Genomic DNA, 22,736 nt, shown 5'->3' with positions numbered 1-22,736 from the left:
TTTAGCTTATCTTTTTTTCTATTTTCAAAAATGCTTGTTATCAATATTTTCATATTGAAATATCAGATGCCTCAGAAGGCTTGATTTTGATTTATAATGGTATTCGGTGTCATAAATCGAAAAATAGTCAATTTAAGGTTTATTGCCATTTGTGACATGAATACTTTCTGAATGTGCGATTTCCAGCAAATTTTGAGTTCTGGGCAGCAACCGACCTTACTCAGTTTAAAGCACTTCAAGTTTTATCCGTCAGTTTGTCTCGTAGCCGAAAGGGTTAAACAAAAAATAACCCTATAATTTTCATTTCGAATGATATTTTACAAATACATATTTTGGTAAAAACACGAACACCGTATTTACGAATAAATAACGTAGTTAGGCATTGGAAGCGATTGTCACTTTCGAGGTTCTTCGGCAAATATTTCAAAAGTTCATCAGTAGGTGGTTTATGTGAATAGGTACCTATTCGTATATATATTTTTTGGCAGAACTCTCGCTTGAGGAAGACAGAAGTCTTGAGAAGCTTAAAAATTTACATAGATAGCACTTGCAAAGCTTCTTAATAGAACAACGTGGCTGCTTACGATGAATTTTTATTTAAAAAAGGAGTCGCAAATTAGACATTTTAATTACATTTTTATAATTTGAATGGCTTCATATTCACAATATTGTGTCTGCCATTCTTTTAAAGATGATCGGAAAATCTCGCTGTCATTGCTGTTGCAGTGTTGGCTATTGCGTTGGATCATTGCGGTTTGTGCTTCGCATGAGTAAATATTTTCCTTTCGTTCCTTGAAGATTTGCCTTAGGTATTCTGCAGGAAAAGCTTTTGAGCCTTCCTGAGATCTACGTATTTATTTGTTTAAACCTTTTGAGAATCGTTTGCAAAAAATGATTTCATAATTCAATAACTTCAAGTGAATATACGAGTATATGCCTACTTACCTACTTAAGGTAGACGTACCTTCTTTACGTTTTTTTGTTTTTTTTTTCAACGTGAATTGTATAGTGGAAATGAAAAAGGAAATAAGGCTTTGAAACGAAATACCTAAGCAGAGCACAGTCATATGAATAGATGCGATCCATAAAATATATGTAGTAATTTTCCTCAAAATCATATAACTATGTACCTAATACATACAACAATAACATGCAAAATTAAGTAATATATGTACCTACCTACTTATTATTGGGCGCGGTTTTCCCTATTTCAGCATTAGCTTCATGATCTCATTTTTAAAATAGATACCTAATTGTAGTTGTTCCGAATCGAGAATTAGCTTTAGCTCTTGAATTTACGAGGTGAATAAAAATCTATCAACTTTGGTTACGAAGTGAAAACAATCTGTAATTCAATTTATGAATTTAATAACTTACCTACTGTTCAAAAAATAATATAGGTACCTACCTAATCATTGAACATTCAAAGAGAAAACATTCTTGGAGTTTCAATATGATCTGAAAATGGTATTTTTGTAAAAAAGTTTTTAGCTGCTGTATCAAAATATATTTCGTGACAATTAAACACTTAAGTAATGCCAGTCGGTGAGTCACTGTTCATTCAAAATTCTATTTTTATTAGGGGCTTCAAGATCATTTCTTCATTTTGTAAAATTACAAAATGATCTTTAAAATAATTATGATATTTGGACATCTGTATAATACACATAGTTCTCAAGGTGGGAAGAGAAGTTGAAAAATTATCACAAACATTTTTGAATTTCTTTTCAGATGGATTTTTTCTTTCTTTCTAAGAACAATGTGGTTTGAAAGAATTAGGAAGAAATCAAAGATTTCCATATTTCCTTTTTCATGCATTGATACTTACGATAACACAGTAGTATAACCGAAACCCCCTAATGCATAGATGAACCATGTTGACTATTTATGGAAAGTAGAAGTACATACCTCTCGTATTATTGAAATTCAGGAGGAAAGCAATTATTCTTTTTGCAATGAATTATACATATTATTCGAGGAGAGACATAACTTTTCATTCATCATTAGAACAATATTTCGGTCCTTGGAAACGCTATTATAATTCAATCCTGAAATCTTATTTGGTTACGTTTATCATAATCGTATTATCTCTTATTGGGTACCTTTATCTACGTCAATCCTAAAAACATTATTTGTACATTTTTTCCCACTTAGGTATTCGCGTAATAAATAAACTTAGTATACCAGATGCCTATTCAGTTCGGGTTATCCGATTAATTATTCTAAACGATAGGTAATCGAATTTTCAGTAAAAGGTGATAGGTGCATTTAATGAAGTCTGAAGAAAAAAAAACAAGTATTCATACCTGCATTTTATATGATGATTCAATAGTTCAATTCAATGTAAATAATTTGCAAGTTGTGCCTAAGTAGACATCGTCTCTATGGTAACTATAACTTACGGTATGGCTCAACAAAAGCTAGTAATAAATTTGGTCTGTCAAAATGTTACCGTCTAAGTTTACGTAATGAAATGTTTGAACATACAGGTGTGATTTCATTTGAACAAGTGGAAATATTATTTTGATCAATTTTTTGCTTTTTTTCGAGAATGTTTGCAAAATGTGCCACGATGAGTTGTTTCACGTTTAGGTAAAAATAAAAATTTGAAAAAAAAAAATGAAAAAAGTTTTAAAATTGTAGTGATTTTTTCTTTCTCTTTTTTAAATGAAAGATTAAGTGTAAAATGTTCTTTTTATCTGCAAAGAAAACTGATTCTGGCTGATATTCGACGATGAAATTTTGTTTATTGTTTTGTGTGACAATGAAAGGCGTTGAAATTTAATGGCAAAATATTTGCCAGAATGTCGGGAAGTATTCAGAAATTCATCGATTCCTCACAAGTAAGAATTAGTTTTGAAATCGTTCAACATCCCTATTTGCTCATTTCATCTCAACGAGAAGCTATATTGAATCTTGATCTTGCTTTTTAGCTGCCTTTATAATAATGCTGGAGAGACTATTGTGTGTTGTTTCAAAGACTTTAAGGATTGTTGTATTGCCGGATCTAAAAAGAAGGAATTTTGGCAGAACTGGTATTTTTGGTAAGTTATCCATTATTTTATTTTGATCACGTAACGTTCAAAGTTCGAATCGAATGAATTTTCAAAAGTCAACTCATTTCTGATATGATGTGAGCCTTTCAACTTTTTTTGTTTGAAAAAATCACCAGGATGAAATTGATTCGATTTTTAGAGTTTCACGTTTGTTCTGTAGGTAGATATTAATTTTTTCAACGAGGAATTTTTTTCGGTAGAAATACATAGGTCGTTGTTTATGATTTGTTGTACCTTTGAGTACGATAATGCTGCAGATGAGCAAAGAATTACCCATTCATTTATTCCTATGATCTGGCATCATTTCAGTAACTACATATACGTATTATTGTCCCTTTAATTTACCTTTTCACTATAGCATGCACAATAATACCTAGATACAAACTTATAATGAAGTAAATTACATCGATAATTTTATCTGGAATTTTTCTAATTTTACGAGTTTAAAATTTGTCTTCGGATATCTTGAAATTACATACAAGCATGTTTTGGAAGAATGGTAAAATTCAACCAAAGAGAATTGCTCTTCAAAGATGAATTACCCCCAGTAAAAAATGAAGCAAATCAGAAAGAAAAAAAACGAAACAAAAATATCTATTACTGTCTGATTATTTCATCAAAGACGGTTGGTCCCTCAATTTTAAAGATAGGCAATATATCTATCTGATTTTTTAAAAAGCATGGACAACGGAAAGTAATTATTCGACCTTCATAAATAATTTTTTTTTTTTTAGGAAAACGTATTTTTTAAGCGTTTGTTTGTCAATAGGTCAGTGGAGGTGAGAAATTTGAATAGAATGATTTTATTAGGTAGTTGAAAATGAATAATATTCATAGGTTTCATATTATATTACTTGTCATCTACCCGTTGGAAGCCATTTGTTGATTGAGTATGTTCCACTATACCAGAACCGTAAAGGGGTGGGGATTGGAAGTGATTATTTGATTCGTCGCTCATCTTTATGAGAAATGTAATGAGAAATTAAGAATTCTGAGTCTGACTAGAGATGTGCAGAATTCAAAGAGACATGATGAAAACCTGGTCCCAAATTCCATCTGAAATTTTGCTTTCTCATGCTGCAAATTTTAAGATCATAAAAATGGTACCTAGTTACGGTCTTATTACCTAGAAAAAAGAGGATAGGTACCTAGTGGTAAAAAATTGATAAAAAAGATTAGATATTGAGTGAATTATTCTATTTGTTCTGCTTAGGATTGCGTTGATACTATTCGTTTTACTCATTCTCATCACATTCATTTCATACCTGAACGGAGTTTTCAAGAGGAAACACCATAATTTGATCAGAGTTCGGCATCTTTCGGCTAGACAAAGCAGTTCGCAACCAGTCATAACGGCGATTAGCGGTTCTGATGGAATAATTCAGCCCAGTGTGCGATACAACGTTGATCTAATGAAAAATCAAAATAATCCTTCATCGAAGTTAGTCATCTCGTGGCCAATAAAAGAATAATCTCCATCTTCGATACCTAAACGAAACATTTTACCATGAATTTTTCTCGTTCTAGCGATAACCCCTCAAAATGCGAAGATAGAAAATTTTCTATAAATGGTGAAAAACATCTCGCTGACCCTTTATCTCCACCGTATACTCCGATTAAACCAGTGACAATTATACGAGGAAGTGCGCCTCCATTAGGTTATCGTCAAACAAGTACCTATACCGAACTCGTTCTTCCACCTGGCTACATCCAGACTCGAAATAGCGCTGCTTTAAAAACCTGAAAATTGCGTAGAAAAATTATTAACAGAGTTTTTGGTTCTGATTACCTATTACATACGTATAAGAACCTTATACATACCTACAATTAATGTACCTAAGCTTTGTTCGTATGAAATAGCTGATATTGGTGTAGGTCTAGGCAGGTACCTACCTTCGTAATTTACGTTTGATCAAATTGAAATTGCGATACAAGTGCGCGCAGTTCTTTCAAGTTCTTTGCATGCATTTCAAAAAGTGCCAAGTGGCAGTGGGTGAATTGATAAAGACTCGTAGTAGACTAATTAAAATTCCAATGATTTAATCGGTATTAATAACTGTAGGAGCGTGTGAAATCCGAGGGCATGGTAAGTAAAGTGATCATGGAGGTGAGTTGAAGAACATGAGTTATATTTTGTGCTGTACCTAGTAGTAAAAACAATGAGTTGTTTTGTCTACAGTGCAATTTTTCATTTCGCAGTGTTAAGATACGGCTATGTGTGTATAAGAACTTGACGTAATGACGTAGACCAAACAAATTCAGATGGTATTGATGCAAATTGCTAACAAACTGAAATTAACCGGACGTGAGATCGCTTTGATGGGAAATTTTATACCTACCTATCTACCTAAATATTTTTCAAAATAGATCGATTGACAAAGAGAATTTTTTGTTAGAACTAGCTGAATTTTACAGTTTCAAGAACAGAACAGGGAAAATAACTTTCAAAATATGTAAATATAAGGCGTTTTTATTTCTAAAGGGATGTTTTTACCACCTTTATATTCTTATTGGTATTTAATTGTAAAATGGAGAATTTTGTGATACTAAATTAATTGAATTAAATTACCTAATAATACCGCCTTTGTTTGAATTTTAAAAAGTACCTATATTTTAAGAGGATGTGATTTTGTAAGATGAATAAGTACCTATAGGTACCTATACGTCAAAAAATACTTAGAGCAAAAATTCAGCACTGATGCAATAAGGTAGTGAAGTGAGGGCTTAAATATTAGCGCAGACGCATAAGAAATGAATGCATACTCTATCGATTTTTCAAGCATTTGTTTTTAAATTGGGACACTGTCATTTTAATTTTTTCGAATTATATGTGATATTTTTAGTCTTATGGGACAAATATTATTCTTTATTTTTTCTTTAATTGACAACGGATTTTTACTACTACTGGAAATTTATTTGGTATCCTTTGCATATTCGTAAATTTATACATTATATGGTTACCTATACTTTTATGTTAGTAGCTTTACTTTTATTTTTGTTTCTTACACGAAAAACGCAGTAAACTTGTAAGCTTTGCGGTGAGATGATTTTTTTTTTTTTGGTTTTCGTTTCAAAGTGAATAGTTAGTTCCGTTTATGATTAAATTTCAATAGCTAGGTATGTTTTATGAAATTTTTGGTGGCTTAGTTTCGAAAATAGTTGGAACGTAACTCATTGTCAATTTGTATTTAATAAGGTGGTTGACCTTACCTACATATCTACTCAGGCGGATAAGTTATTACCTATTTAAAGCATAATTTACTTTTCAAAATCGAAGAATAAAACATCTGTGTAAGTATGTAAGAACTATTAACTTTTCAAGTCTATACTGTATACCTACTTTTTAAAAATTAGGTGTCGAGAAAATTAAACAAGAAATATATTTGATAAGTTAAGATTTTTAAAATTAAAATTGAATTTTCGAATAAATTTTGAGTTAAAATACAAATAGACTGTCATTATTTTTTTTTATAAGCGTAGTTTTATATTTCATTTTTGCAACAAAGCGTGGTAGCAACTTCTACAGGTAGATTAAGTTTCCTTATTCACGAACTGCAGGTATTATTGTTATCAGATTTAGAATGCGATTATCTCAATCCTCAAGAATGTTGTCTACGATTGAATGCGGTAAGACAATAATACATACATAAGTACACATAGTATAGGCTGGTGGCTGGTCTACTTCAACCCACACACCGATCTGTCCAGAAATTTTGTAATTATTTATCTTTTTTTTTTTTTTTTTTTTACAAAAATGGTCCTTCAAAAATTTAACGTTGAATACTTTAAGAAAACTGTTAATATATTTCAGTAAAACGACCCAGGTGTAATTTACCGAGTATTTTTCAAAAAGCATAGATGTACAGACAGACACCAAAATAAGTGTGAATATTTTAAAGTCTTATTTTTATATGTACCTTCATATAAAAAATTTATACTTCTACATAGGTAATACATTCATTATTTCACCCCCTCGCAAACGTAGACTAATTCTCTTAGGTATTTTATTGAAAAATCAATCGAATTTTTTAAAGGAAATTCATTCACACGGTTACTTGACCAAAAGGCCGACTGCGCAAAGGAGTTCAGGATCAAAAAATTCCTTTAAAAGGACAGATCCCTCCTTACTCGCTTATTTCACGCCATTTTTCTTTCAAAAAAATGTACCATAAAAAAAAGTCTTACTTTTCCACCTACCTACCCTAAAAATGAGTACTTGAGTAGGTACACGAGTAAGATAATCATCTTTGAAAAATTAAAACGTTCGTGCTCGTTTGAAAATAGAATAAGTACCTACCTAACGAGTAAATAATTACTCATTTTTTAGAGTAGAGTGGATGAGGCTTATTTTAGATTCTAGATTTTTTAAATCAAAAATTACATTTTAATTTCCTAAAGGATGCAACAAATTTCATTAATCGATGCTAAAGTGTAGCATTTTATACAATATTTTTCAGTGCGTGACACCTCGACTTGGCGCGCAATTTCTATTGATAAGCTTGCTATTCATAAGCGGTCATTGGTGGCTGAGTTTGTCAAATATTCCATTGCTAATATGGTTCATTTACGAGTAAGTACATATGTACATATTCACTTGAAAGTTGAAATGAAGTTAGGTATAAATTCTCCCCATGTCCTGTTCGAATGTTTAATGCTGTGATGATATACCTACTCGTAGGTAGGCAGTTATTAGGCATATGGGCACTAGGAAAGTGCAACAAAGTTTCAGGATTGATTTGAAAACATGTAAAACAGGATAACTAAGCTTAGCTGCGAAGTATGCGTATTGCGTAGTTCTAACTTTGACAGCTTTAACTACTTACCTACATTAGGTAAAGGTAGTGCATACCTAAGTGACTTAAATCATTGTCACAGTGATGAAAAGTAATAATAAAAACATCTATGAATGATACTCCAGCAAATGAGAAACATATTGATTTTGGTGCGAGAGAAATAATTTTTTATACGTACTTAAATGCCATCTCAAACTAGTTATTATGTACAGTTAATGAAACCAATTTTAGTTCAATAGTTTAGTAGGTAGTTTCTTAAATAAAATAGAAGGAACCAATGATGGTGAGCTAAGGTAATTTTGTTTTTCTTATTCATATTTCTTCTAATTTTCTTAAATAAAACTTCCGTTCATATTTTGCGGTTAACGCTCGATCTCAAACTTACCTATATTTACTTAGTCATGAAAAATTAGGTGAGATTGAATTTCAGTTGAGCTCCATTGCAGCTCCACAAAAGTTGATTTTTAATACCAATTTATTTTTCAGGAAAATGACAGTGCCGAAAAATAATAGCGGTGTGTACGATTTGTTAGAAATCTACAGCAGAAATGGTGTTCAAAAACATATGCTCAAATCTCTGCTTAATATTTCGTGGTTATTAGTAGCCTTATCCTTTAATATGTACTTGTAAGTTCCCATTTAAATAGCATATTTCACAAATAATGTTCAATTCTTAGGCGCTATAGGTAGGATATATGTACTTACCTAACCCACTATACTCATCCCTTTGCCATACCATTTTTCAACATCACTCCTTAAGTTCTAATACATTTCGTTCTGCTCCTTTTTCTAGTGCGATGCAAGCTTTATTATTTGAAGATGAAATGCAAGAAGAGCAATTAATCAAATGGAATAACACAGAATATTAACTTTAAATTTTGTAATTTTGTAATTTTTCAAAGTGATTTTTTTGTACTTACGACTTACGTACCTACTTAATGCACTAACGATGTTCATTTTGTATAATGGTTTGATAAATCTGCTAGATAGCTATACCTATCAAATAGCTCCAAACGTAATGAAAAACTGAAAATTTTTAATTTAATTTTTTTAGATATGCACTGTTGCTTATATGTAGATACGTACCTATTACGTATTTTACAAAAACAGCTTAAATTGCATTTCTCTCTCTCTCGTTTCATTTTATAATAGGTATACATTTTTTTTCTTTCAATAAGTGTAAGAAGATTTCCCGGTTTAAAAAGCCTTGATTGAAAATTTATTGTTATATAGCAACATTATTCAGAAAGGAATAGAACCAAAAATATGTAAGTAACATTAAAGCAGATATAAGAGTAGGTACTTGATAGGTTGATTTTAGTCTTACGTTAGCTGGAAATGATCAAAAGTAACCGATAGGCGGGGAAAAAGTTTTGTATATTTTGTGTACCTATGTAATTTCCTAAATGCGCTTTCTTTTATTCTTATTCTTTTTGTTTTTAGCAAAATAGCCACACAGGTTGTTTGAAATTGAATTTTTCCCCAATGACGTTTTTTGACAAAATTTGGCAGCCTGAAGTATAGAAAGTTGCAAGTCTACTCATGATAATTGATCAAAAATTAAATTTTCACAATCATCCAAAAATCCTTCCTCCTTTCCCTGCAATACCAAATAACTTTTTCTAAACGTAAACACTTTAATGAATGCTTGAAAATTCGTGCGGTTAAAATCATGACATTTTTCAGCAGTCTCTGCCCCTCCTATGTAATTGTCGACTGATTAATTTTTAAAAAAATATTGATCTAAACGGAGGCTTGGTTAATCATGTAAGTAATGTATGCTCTTCTTTTTACATTTCGCATGATTTTAATATCCTTAATTGTTACCACATCTGTATAAATTAACGTTGCGAGTATAGTCCAAAATAGAAATTTCATATCATTCAATGTACAGGGTAAGTTAATTTAGGCTGACAATGAGTAAATTTCTTAGGTGCTGGAATCGGCTTAATTACTTAATTAAAAAATGTAAAGCATTAATTAGTTCAAAATTTAAATTTCTCTTACTTTCTGCAGAAATAAAATTGACGAAAATGTATGTGGACATTCAGTACCATAATTATATAGGTACCTAGCTACTTTTTCAAGTTTGAAGTTATTGCCTTTTATAGATTGAAAACTGTTCCTTACAATCGTATTCGTATCATCTGCGATTGTAATTTGTAACCATTGGAATTTTAGGATGAAGCATAGATATACATATTATACGTAAGAGCTATTGATTTGAAGAATGGAGTGAACAGGGTGTTCAATTTTTTGTACCCCCAAGTTTTTGAATCTGAGTAAAATTTGAATGAATTATTAAGATTGTGGAGTTTTTTGATAAAATTGTAAGTTGCGAGGGTTTTCGGAGATGGGAAATTCATTTGTTGAGTTTTTTTTATCTCAACCCGAACAGAGACTCCTCTATACGGGAAGAGGGGGAAGCATGACTTTAAAATGAATAAAAAATTGAAATTTCACAAAACTATAGAGTTGGGAGTAAAATACATGTTCTTGAACTCTCGAATGCATTTTTGAAGTTGTTTTGGACAAAAAATGTGGAGAGTGCATGATTCGATGGACTTACTCAGTTTTTTTCGTGGATGTTTTTTTTTTCAAAGTCGTTTTTCAGTGCTCTGGGTATGTTTTTTTTTGGAAAAACGAATAATAATTCTAGGTACTTGTAGCCCTCGCCAAGACGATCTCAATTTTGAAAAATTTGGACTTATTGGGGTTTTCCGTGAACCCCGCCTAGACTCTTCATATGTGTGCATCAGTGTAGATTTATTTTAAATTAAAAACGATTAGAAAATTTCGAATATTACTTCCACCCATTTCCCACACATTTTCAAAGAGTAGTCTTAGGTTATACCTTATGGGCTACGCTACTGATGATTTTTACTTAATTTTGTGATTACCTACTTAAGCATTGAGATATGCATATTTTTTAAAATTTTACATTCCTACTTTCACGTAAGTATAAAGAATAGATTACCTACTTGTTGATATTTATTTATTGAATAATATATTTTATTTTGTTTCTCAAGTGTTACCATTATTATTGATTACGTTTTGTTAGTGAGCATAAATGATTCGCAAGCAGGATGATCAGTATGATGTTGAAAAAAAAAGTAAAAACAAACACATCAAAATTTTCGATTTTCGAAACTTTTTTGGGCACCTCATCTCAGTGATTAATGGTCGTCTGTCAACGCTTAAAACCATTACCTTCGCTTGCATAGTGGAAAAAATAAACATTTATACGTATAAGTGTAACATAAACCATGCAGCACACGGTTGGTAATTCTACGAAACGAATATCTCAAATTGGTTTCTGCTGTACTCCATTAGCCTAAAAGCAAACGGAAAAAATTAATTTAATCATTTCGAATGGTATCATTTTTATTTAGAAAAGACCGGTTATACCGACGGTAGAGTGCGTATAATGAATCAGTTTTTATCGAACAGCAGCGGCTTTTCAAGGAATGTGTTTAAAGAGTCAGGAACCGGCTCGCATTCTCATCCTGTTACTAGCTTATGGAATGGAAAGCACCACCGCAGTTCCCTTTACCGTTATTATCTATCTGCAGTCATCCCATAACCACAATACCAACATAATAGCGACGATGTTATTTCTATAGCTATGCGTTCCGAAGAGGCTAAGAGGTTTCTTATGTTTGTCTTAAAAACTAATCTTTTCATCTAATTACATAAAGATGAAAAGAAACGTATTCCCACCCAGTATTTGTATTTGTCCCTCTCTGTTCCATCACGTTTCCATATTAATTATCAACATTTTCAACAACTGATTCGAGTTTATGCTCTAAATGGGTTCGTCCATCCGTGGTTATGGTACCTACTGTCATTTGTACTGTTCATTTTTGACCATTGCGAAATGTAAACGTTCACTTTTATGTGAACTTCTTCATTTTTAGTAAGTAGGTAATGTAGGGTGGGTAGCTTAAGTTTTGCGCTTGTATTATGGAAGTTATGCAAATTTTATTACCTTTGTTGAGATGATAGGTACGTTTTCTACTTAGACTAAGTATCCTGACACTTTTTGTTTTTAAATAATTTTTGAAATAAGAAGACTCTTCTTTCATGCTCCAAAGAATTTCAATCAGAATTTTGTTTTGAAAAAATTACCGAAGATAAACATAGGTTAACGTAGGTAGGTCTTTACTCTTCAGTATTACTTTAAGTACTTTCTAATTGTGAATTATGGTAGACTACCTAATACATAGCGAGACTGACAACGAAAACGAGATACCGAGTACCTATACCTACGTATGTAGCTAAAATTTCAATTTTTGAGCTTGCTCTTCCCTCTTTTAGAAATTCTATCGCAGTTTTAATATTTAGCGAAATACATCAAAAGTAGGTAAGGGGAAATACAACGATCCTCAAGTTTGGACGGTTTCATAAAATTTTCGATCAATTAATTATTATACTATACACACTGTGTTCATGATTTCCCAGCTGTTCCTCTAAACATTTTTTCAAAATCTCAATTCAGGATCTTGATTCGTGAAATTCAGATTAAAAACTGAATAAATAGGTATTAGGTACCTACTATAAGTGCAAAAATAAGAATAATCGAAAATGAAGGCGCAAAAGAGAATGAAATCTAAAGTGAGAACAAATCAGCTTTGATAGGTACCTACATCAAAATTTCATAAAATTTTCAACTTGGAATTTCGAATTAAAAATGTGGAAAACTTTGTAATTTTTTAAAAATGGAATCTTATTCATGAGAGTAGAAAATTATTCGTATGAATGTTTCTCGATACCAACCTCTCTTTAAAAATTGATACCAGCTTTCTACTTATACCTACTATACACATAATTGGAAATTAAAAATCTTCGTAAAATATGAAGCTTGCTATGCTTTTCAGTTTAACGAACCGAAAAATATTATACACATTAAATCAAATTTACTTTCCACAAAATCATGATTTTTTTTTAGAGAAGAGGATAATAAGACTGTCTACTTGATATTATCGTCTATTTCACCATTATTAAATCTTGGGTAGGCCTGTTGAAGCCCAATTTTTTATGATGATAAGTACCTATGTGTTTGGATTTGTAATTTTATTCCTTGCTATAACACCGAGAATAATTCTTTATTACGTTTCTGCGTAGGTAAATGTATGACCAAAATACGTACAAAATTATGACCTTACAGAAAAAAACTTCGCTTTGCATCGTCCACATGTAAGTATTTTATTCAACCTTCAGTTAGGTAATTATTGATTTTATTCGCCAAACTTGAAACTTTTCACTATCTTGACGTTGATTAAGCCACTCCATCAATCACATTCATTTTAAAGGAAAATTTAGTGGAAAAAAGTCAGCTTTTACTTGCACTCCAATACGTGGGGTGGGAATTATTTTAATGTTTGCTTCAACATTTCTGACATTGGGCAATTTGAGGAAAATTGCAGTGTCTTGCAAACAACATAATATAATATAATATAATACCTATCTCGCAATTTTCGTTTTCTTTTTTTTTCAGAAATAAGAAAAATCGTTTAAAAAAATGCAAATTGGTCACCTATAATTAGGTAGATTGCTAGAGATACCCTGCAGAGATACCCACTGTCAGGGATTTAAATTTTAGATATAGATACGCAATGATTCAGACCTTTTTTGTCACTTCTTTTTTAAGGCATACTAATTCTCAAAGTTGTTTGTTTTTTTGCAATTTTTCGATGGTTTCGAAATTTTCTTTAGACTCCCAGCTCCACGTGCTCCTAGAAAAAAAGCCTTCCACTCACCACTGATTTATTCCAATTGAGTAAACCTTTTTCTAAAAACTCGGATTAATCTTTTTATTTAATTCAACATTATGTCAAAATTCAAAAATGACGTTTGCGTGCATGTTCACTTTATGTGCGCGATTCTCAACTCAATGTCAAAAATGACATTTGTGCTTGAAACCACAACATAATCGTCAAAAATGATATCTACTCGTATGTACATTCTACTTTCTTATATAATACTTAGATAGACTACCGTAATTTGCTTTTTTTTTCAACTTATGAATTGATACACTTTGTATTTCAATGTTTTAAAGGGTTGGGTTACCTACTCACTCAAAAGGTACCTAGAATAATTTCAAAATATTCATAATGGATGTAGTTTTTGTCTATTGTCATTGAAAGTCAACAATTGCTTAAGTAAATAGGTAGGCATTTTTTTACATTGTATTGCGGAAATTTTTCTTGTAAATTCAACTCATCATGTTGCCGTTGAAAGGTTTGTATCAAAAACTTGTTTCCTGGGTTGATGTAACTATGTATATTTTAAGCGTGGATATAAACTCACATTAGTATGTGATTTCTCAAACTAATTCGTATTCGCATGAATGTGAAGTGTAAACATCGAGAAAAATATTGAATTTTCTTTCCATCGTTGCTTCGTCGCTTTTTTTTTTACCAGGTACTTTCGATGGAATTTTTACGGAGATGATCAAGGTAAACACAGAAAATTCTCGTTTTTAATCTAACCGGTTCTAGAAAGATGATCAAGTATTTGAATTTGATGAAATCAGCATTCTCGAAACAATTTTTGTCAATAATGAAACACAATACATACATGATACCTACTTCTGCGTAAAAGTGAGAGCCTAAATTTTCACCATCGCTGCATATTCTCTTAAAATAAAAATACTTAGGTACTTATAAACGATCTCTGTAAGTTTTGTACTTTCTCAGATGTAGCTACTAGCTATACCTACCATCCGCTTACTATTAGCGTTCACTGAAAACGGTTTTCATACTACATACGTTAGGTACATACATACGAGTAGGTACGAGTACGTACTTGAAAAACATTGCCGGTTCCAAGATTTTCTCTTCGAGGGGATAGTTGGGTCTTGTGTCCAAAGTCCAAACCAAGTGATTTCCAAGTAATTTTGTCATCACATTTTTTTAGGTGATTGAGGGAGCAAAATCAAGAGGGAGCAAAATCAAGTTTCCCGGGGGACGGAAACCAAATGTCTATGTCATTTACTTATAAATGTATTTTTTTTTAAAAAAGGAGGGGCTTCAGCGACTGAAATTTGAGTGAAAGGTATCATGTCGAGTAAATAGTGTCGGGTATACCCTTGATGTATGCTTCAGAAGTGGAAAAAAGGCCCCTTTCTCTCAAAAAAACGAAAAAAGAAGTGATGTGTGCATCCAACTGTCCCAGTGAAACAATAGTGCAAAAATGCTTGGAAAATTATCATTTTTTTTCAAAAAAACTGGACTCTTGGAATGGGGGTGATTTTCACCCCAATCCTCCTTTAAAAGTTGAAACTGGCACTAATGAAAATGTTTTTTACCCAGCCACTTCCCATTTAAATATATCCCTGTTTTGAAAGAAGGAAAAGGTAACGATGAAAATATAATGGTACCTACATACATGAATCACCCATCACCTGTAATTTTTGACCCATTATCGAACATACAACTTCCTTTTAGTTTTTAACAAAGACCTTCGAGTGGTTTGTAAAAACACAAAGTAGTAACCTATGTAGGTAAGGTAGGTACGGTCGCTTTAATGGGGAAAGATGCAGACCGAAGAACGCCGTGTGCATTTCTCGATCAATGATCGAGTTGCTAAACAACATAATAACAAAGAATTATAACGTCAAAAGCAAAGCAAAGAGACAGAGACAGAGACGATTTTCGGAGTAAAATGCAACGAATGCGTAGATAAATAACTAACCACAGTTCCAACAACAGAACAGGACAGGACACGCATTCATTGCGACCGACTACTTGGTGCCGCCACCGCCGCCGGTCCGCCGGTCCCGGTCTCCGTCTCCCGGTAAACTCGATCGCGTTACTCGAATGCATTTATCCCCCCTTCTAAACCAGAATCAGTTGGTAAGCACTCATCTAAAAATTATCTCCTGACTGGCGCTTAACAGCGCACTGGCGCCAACCTAATATTTAGTCAGTCTATTTCGTGCGTTCTTGGCTTGTTCACAGGCGCTGGCGCTGATGGCGAATACTGTAATTCGGCGGTATGGCTTGTGTTAGTGAGATGTGGTTATGTGCACGGTGGTTCCTCTGTTTTTGAAGTGCGGATAATTTTTCGTTTGTACGATATTAATGTCTCGGCATAAACGTTGATTTTTTTTCAAAATAATACACCTATTCGGAGTGTAGTGTAACTGTGCTCGCAGTGACGTGAAAATGTTACCATTATTTAGATACTCGGTGGTGTGTATGTGTTTGGCATGTAATGTATATGGTGCTGTGATGATGAAAAGTAGCACAGAATCCGTTGATGCAGGTAATCTTTCGTTTTACAATCCAATACTTTTATACGTATCTACTTTTGAAATTATGATGTAAATATTCCGCACATCTGCCAGTTCGTTTTGGTTTTTACAGTAAGTTATACTCCTCGTACTCTCGTAGACAGAAGTGCTAATGTAGTAGTGAATCACGATGTTTTCTCATTCTTATCTGCATAATTTCAAGTCATTTTGAAGGTGAAGAGTTACCTAAGTTTCTTGAAATTTCTCTGGAGGGAGGTGGTTTCTTGATCGTGAAAAAATGCATTGCTTACTCTGGGGAAACGAAATGATAGGTGGGTAGGTAGGTAATAGGTACATATATGTAAATAATGTCAAATGTGTGAAGAGATTAGCGAATTTGATAGAGATTTTTGACTTTTAAAAAAATGATCCAATTTGTGAATACCTAATGACTTACCTGTAAAAGTAGATGCTATAAAGTCAACTTCATACCATTTTTATATCCTCTCTGGTTTCCGGATGCCACAGATGTACCTGTATGTGTATGCTGTATACCTACTTACCTATCTGAACTATCTACTCGCTCAGTTTTATGTTGTTATGAAATGAAATCCAGTAATAATGCATGCATGTGTGGTTATCCATATCCTATCTTGAGATTGAACTGATAACATAATGTGCATCATTCATACGTCTTCATACATGCATACAATCATACATTAATACATAGGTACATTGATCCGATCAATTGGGATTGGAATCGCGTAATTTGAATTACAATAATGTTACTCCTACTATAAAAAGTAAAGCATTATATCATTTTGTATCAATTCCGCGAGTGGAATTCTGTAAGATAGGTGGGCTATGAAAATGAGACAGATGATGTAGGATGTTCCTAGAGTGCGGTCTGTGGCTAGTGGGTCAGTTTTGTTTCCTCAGCTTATCAGCCAAAGCAATTATTGAGCCATTAGGTACCTGTGTAATCTTTGTAGGCTGTCTGAATTTCCCATAAACAGATCCTCTCAATTGATTATGTAGTCGTGAATGACGATCAATTGATCAGAGTACTTGTGGTACGTGTGCACTTCTGGTTCGAGGCCTATCGTCAGTGTATTGAATTGAGTATAGATTACTCTTTTCATTGAATATGTGAGGTGAAACTGAAAGAACAGAATACAGTCTACCTCTAATGATGTTCGAATGGACGTTTTAGTCCTTACAAAATCCTTTCAAAAAACGACGATATCGCTACAGATATCTTCTATTGTTTTTCGAAAAGGACCCCTGCAGTGTTATCGAATGGTTTCTATTTTAAACATTCTCTTAGCTTTGTAATGTCGGCGATGTTTTGTGCCGGAGACGATGCACTTTTTCTAGATGTTGTTTTCGTATTTTTTTCCCTCATATTTGTAGGTCTCACCTTCGTACCGGGAATACGTTGATGGATTATAGAAATTGTAAACTTTCAAGAAGTAAACAGGTGATTTGGGTTTGATGGTGAAAGGGCTGTGAAGGGCTTAAGGGAAACTTGCACGAAAATTGATGCTACATTACATTTCATTTTTACTCCACTTTTTAATGAGATAATAGGTCGTGGTACAGGGTGCGTAAAAATATCGAGTAGGTATGCACCTCAAAGGAAGTTTTTTAATTGAAAATATAGGTTGTCAACGTGAAATAAATGAATAAATTCGACAAATCCGAGTCTTCACCTCCCGAAAAACACGTAGGTAACACGATTTGTGAATGTGATTGCTTGATTTTTTGGCTTCTCTTTTTCCTGTACATTTCACCATTTTTGAGAACCCCCTGGCTCCCTTTCGATTCAACCCAGCAGGCTAAATTCAAGTCTAGCATTATCAACTCGAAACATATCGTATAGGTACCTATTGCAATTTCAGAAAAGTTGGAAAGCTCAATTTTTTCCGACTCATTTTTATCAGAATATTTTCAAATTTGGAAAAATGTAGGTGCCTAGCCACTTGTCTGTAATATAGAGACAGAAAAGTTCGCGTGAAATTATGACAATATAAAAATTATTGGAAATGAGTGTAGATCCGATGGTTGAAGCTTATGTTGAAAATTCTCCGCTCCCATTCATTGATCATTGAGAAAATCTCAGGGCTAGTGAACGAAACTATAGTTCATTTTTGTTCTGTTGTATTCATGAACAAAAACTTTTCGTAGTAAAGTGTTTTGTTTACGTTAATTTGGTTCTATTTTGTTCTGTTGTGTTCTCACTTTGGCAGTTATTTTTTCTTCACTCTCATGATTACCTACTTAATTCTCATAGTAAAAAGTTTTTTACTTTGAAAATTAAGCTTTTAAAAGACAAAACGAAACTTTGTATCATAAAAACGAAGTGTCTAAAACATGAAAAATAGGGAATAATTTGAATAAAATTGAAAGGTATTGTTCTGTTTCGATTATAATTGTGTTTATTGTTCCATTCATAGTGTTCTAGTTCTGTTCTGTTTTCTGTTCACCAGTCCTGGAAAATCTTGGGCAATGATTCCGAATATAGGCAGGTACTTATCTTTAATCCACATCAACGTACGCATTACAGTTTCTCTTTTGAAATTAGAAAATATACAAATTTTCCACTAAAGTTATAAAGTACATACGTTCCAGTTCTAGTCGGTTACTCTTCATAAAAATCAATTTGATGAAGTTTCTGTGAGACTCAAAGTCTCAAAAGTACTTAGACTGTTTGATACCTACCTAGTACCTACCTACATGTGCGATTGTGCATAGAAACAGAAATGATGGAAGTTTCTTCTTACATAGGTAGAAGTACTATACGCATGAGACATACTTACAAATACGTATATAGCTATTGCTCTACCTTTATGCATTTCATATGCTCTGGCTGTGCAGTGCAGAGGTAAAAAAAGGTAACAAGTTATTAAGTTGGCTGTGTTTCGAGGAGGTCTATTATTGTTGAACGTGTATACCGCATTGAATTAACGAATGATGGGCGGCACGATCGCACGAAATGAATGGATTCAGAAGAGTACCTAACGTAAGATTACATTTTATAGATGACTATGTGGAATGAATGTAGTGAGCGCAGTATTGTTAAAAAGAGCCCTCCGCAAATTCTTATTATGTTTCTCAGAAGTTTACAGCTCTTTCTCTCTGTAACGTTATTACCGGCGAACTGTTATTATCTTTGAAAGCGCATTTTTTCTTCTTCGACTAAAAATAATAAGGTGATTCTTCAGGTACTATTCTCGTCGCATTTCCTTTTAATTCGTGATTCAATTTATGTGTATGCGTGTACAAGTTGTATAGCTTTGAAATTCAAATTATCTTGAATGATGATTGACGGCTACCAAGAGACTACCAATTTTTGTCTCAATCTATGTGATTAGAATCGAAATCACATTATGATGATTGAGGTGTGTCTATAGGTCTAAACCGTCAATACGAGACTGGAAAATTGTGGGGTTCGCATTCTAGCGTAATTGCTATGTAGGTATATGGTAGGTATAGTAGGTACGAGAGCAATTTTTGGGATCTGTGGTTAGACTTTATTTTTAATACGAGTTACCTAGTAATGTGGATTTAAAATTTTTTCGATTTATAACTTCCTCTAGAATTTATTACCTGCGAGTTGAATATGAGGCGGTACACGGAAATCCACATATTGCGCAGTCTCTAAACCCTTCGAGGCTTTCTTTGATATTGGTGAAATAAATTTCAAATTTGAACACCTTGAATCCAATTTTATTGGAAATTTCTCATTTCCAAGCGACTCTATGCGATTTTTTTGTACTTACACATTTTCTTTGTTTGTTCTGGTTTTGAAATTTTTAATCTTACCTATGTAATTTTTTGTTGTTTTTTTTCTAGGTTCAGATGAGATTCATTGTTATTGTAATTTACCAAATTGTATTACCACAAGTTACATGTGCAAATCTGAAAGCGGGTGTTTCAAGAAATTCGAACAGGGCACTGTGCAATATGGATGTTTAGACTTCGTAGAAAAGTAAGCAAATGCAAATACATTCCCAGCTTACCTACCTAATGTAATTTTAATTGGTTAATTGAGTTGGTTATTCGCATGGTAGAATTAATACCGATTTTTGATTTTTTTCCACATAGAAAAACACGCTGCTCAGATTATTCTAATCAGACGACAAATTCATCTTCAGTGGATTCCGAACTCATTTACGATTGCTGCTTTTCTGACATGTGCAACAACGACATGAATGATATACGTAAGTTCTTAAACAGGAATGACTTGTCGGATAGAATTTTAAAATTTTCATTGCAATTTGAATTAGGTCGGATTGAAGTTACAGCTTGAAGGGCTCCTTCATTAATACATGTAAATTGTAATCTCGCATGGAGAAAAGTATAAAAGTCAATTCAAAATAGGTACCCTACCTACATATAAATTTTTTTCATGAAATTTCTGGAAATTGAAAATGAAATGAAAAAAATTTATTTGATTCAACGAGATTATACTTACCTTATTTGATTTGATCAGATCGGATCTGTGCAGACCTGATTAGATATAATTAGGGAAACTTAATGGAATCTGAATGTACTGGACGTGATCAGATCAGATCTGAACATTTTTCAGATTTAATTTGACCTTACCTGATCTAATTGGATCGGAGTTTGGATCAGATTCTGTAATTTCTTGAAACATGACAAAATGCGAGGAAAATGTTAAAATTTTAGCCGTTCGATGTGTCGTGAACCAATCTAGCCTTATCATGATCTACACAGATTTTATAATTTGCATACTGAAATCGAATTGAATTAACGTGTTTGTTTATTTTACAGACATTAACGAACCAGATGAGCAAAAAATGAAAGAATTACTTCTTGGCAATTACAGCAAATCGTCGTCTTTCAATAGCTACACCAACACCGAAATATGGTTTAGAGCGGTATTAATTGCAGTTCCTATCTGCGGATTGATGGTGTTAGTGATACTAATTTTTATTGCCGTCAAAATGCTGAGATCTGATGTGCCTCAAAATGGTCGTTTTACGTCGACGCATTTAAGGTTGGTGCTCATTTATGGCCTACCTATATGTTTTAATGATCAACTTTAAATGCAATGCTACGCAGTAGTTATGTTTTATGCTGTTTGATATCGCGCTACTACTTCGTGTAATGAAATATTCATTAGTAATTCGACGTTCAATTGTTGAATTAACATTCTGTCAGCGTTGTGTATTATACATATACCATTGTTTTTGTAAAAAATGATGTTTCGTACGTTGGGCGTTCATGTTCGCAGTATACCTACGGGTATCTTCGTTGAAAAATACGGGTATTAATCGGGTGAAAATGCTGGATTGAGAAGCGACAAAGGAATGCTGAAAAAAATACACGAATTAGAATGCTCATTAGGCTACATATTTTTGAAATATTACTCGTTGAATATTTACGTTGTATTAACGTTCTTTGTTTTGTTTTCGTTTTAGAAAGAAGTTCAACGCTCCTGATATGAATAACGTAAAAATTATATCCGAAGCGGAAAATGGCTACAGAAGTCAGTTACTTCCAAATTGTGATAAATTGGAGAAAAAATTGTCAATTGTGTTTAAACCGCAACAAGATAAATATTGTGATTCTAATACCGATAGATATTCTAATTTCCACAAAGCAAGAAATTCATATTGTGATAATTTTGAACCACCAATACATAAGAAATTTTCTAAGCAGAATTTAAATATTTTAAAATTACCATATAAGTTTAATGAATTAAAAAGTAAAAATAATAGCATTTATAAAAATACGAACGTCAGTCGCAAGAACTGCGATAATAATAGAAACGTGAATGATAGTAGCGTAGTTACCATTGATTCTAATGTAAATTATCGTAATTATAGTTTAATTAATAATTTAAATCGTTGACTGAAAGCAGTGCTTGTACAATTCACGCGGTACCCCTACCCACGCCTTAATGATTTATGAAATTCGCGTACAATTTTGTGACGCTGTGATATTATTTTATATTGTATATAGAAGATTTTTTTATATAATATGTATTACGTATTTTTTTATCGAAGAAAAATGTTTGTATTATTACCGAGTAAACGACTTATATTTTGAGATAGTTCTGTTTAAATTCAGTTCTTCAATCGTGAAACTGTAAGGTACCTTGAGTATATAGGTAACGAATTCTACATATGATTACGGATAAACTGGAAAAAGTTATTCGAATTCTTCTAGGTAGGTAGATTAGATTTACATTAGCGCATTTTGAAGAGTGATGCATTTTATTAAATCCGTTCTAAAGTCTTCCAAGTCAGATGTGCATCGAGGTTTAATTTCTATGATCAAGGGAAATTAATATGTAGGTTGAGGCATCTATAGCTTCGGTAACTTAGAAACCTATCCTCGCATTTTTTTTTTCTTTGAAATATTTTGAGACGAATTATTTCACAATGTGTAGACTATCAGACGACTTTTTCGACATAAAATTGTATCGAAAGAAATACCTGTACTGTACATTAAGAATAACACAAATTCAACTTGAGATAAGTGCAGATTAAAATTTGGGCACAATCAGACGCTTTCTGAATATAGTTTGATTTTTCAGGCAAGACGGCAAGAGAGCACTGCAAATTCACATTTAATTAAAAATACAGAAGAGACCCCGAACAAAATTATCTAGGTACACAA

The 22,736-nt window shown here is 32.7% G+C and overlaps 3 protein-coding genes across 3 annotated transcripts; all 3 read left to right on the top strand.

Annotated features, from left to right (window-relative positions):
• The first annotated feature begins 238 nt into the window (after positions 1-238).
• On the top strand, positions 239-5,434 carry LOC135831858 (uncharacterized). Its single transcript, XM_065344675.1, has 4 exons — positions 239-2,843; positions 2,934-3,044; positions 4,270-4,497; positions 4,584-5,434. Exons 1-4 carry the CDS (start codon positions 2,785-2,787, stop codon positions 4,798-4,800), a joined length of 615 nt encoding a protein of 204 aa, XP_065200747.1. The 5' UTR covers positions 239-2,784; the 3' UTR covers positions 4,801-5,434.
• A 162-nt stretch (positions 5,435-5,596) lies between these two features.
• LOC135831859 (protein cornichon homolog 4-like) lies at positions 5,597-10,877 on the top strand. Its single transcript, XM_065344676.1, has 5 exons — positions 5,597-5,975; positions 6,615-6,683; positions 7,514-7,626; positions 8,336-8,476; positions 8,643-10,877. Exons 1-5 carry the CDS (start codon positions 5,904-5,906, stop codon positions 8,716-8,718), a joined length of 471 nt encoding a protein of 156 aa, XP_065200748.1. The 5' UTR covers positions 5,597-5,903; the 3' UTR covers positions 8,719-10,877.
• A 4,754-nt stretch (positions 10,878-15,631) lies between these two features.
• LOC135831855 (uncharacterized) lies at positions 15,632-22,163 on the top strand. Its single transcript, XM_065344671.1, has 5 exons — positions 15,632-16,117; positions 19,941-20,076; positions 20,193-20,308; positions 20,883-21,108; positions 21,533-22,163. Exons 1-5 carry the CDS (start codon positions 16,018-16,020, stop codon positions 21,963-21,965), a joined length of 1,011 nt encoding a protein of 336 aa, XP_065200743.1. The 5' UTR covers positions 15,632-16,017; the 3' UTR covers positions 21,966-22,163.
• The last annotated feature ends 573 nt before the right edge of the window (positions 22,164-22,736 follow it).

Source organism: Planococcus citri, chromosome 1 (assembly GCF_950023065.1).
Source record: "Planococcus citri chromosome 1, ihPlaCitr1.1, whole genome shotgun sequence".
NCBI classification, from domain to species: domain Eukaryota; kingdom Metazoa; phylum Arthropoda; class Insecta; order Hemiptera; family Pseudococcidae; genus Planococcus; species Planococcus citri.
The sequence above is the reverse complement of the archived record's forward strand: the minus strand, read 5'-3'. Positions and strand labels throughout refer to the sequence as shown.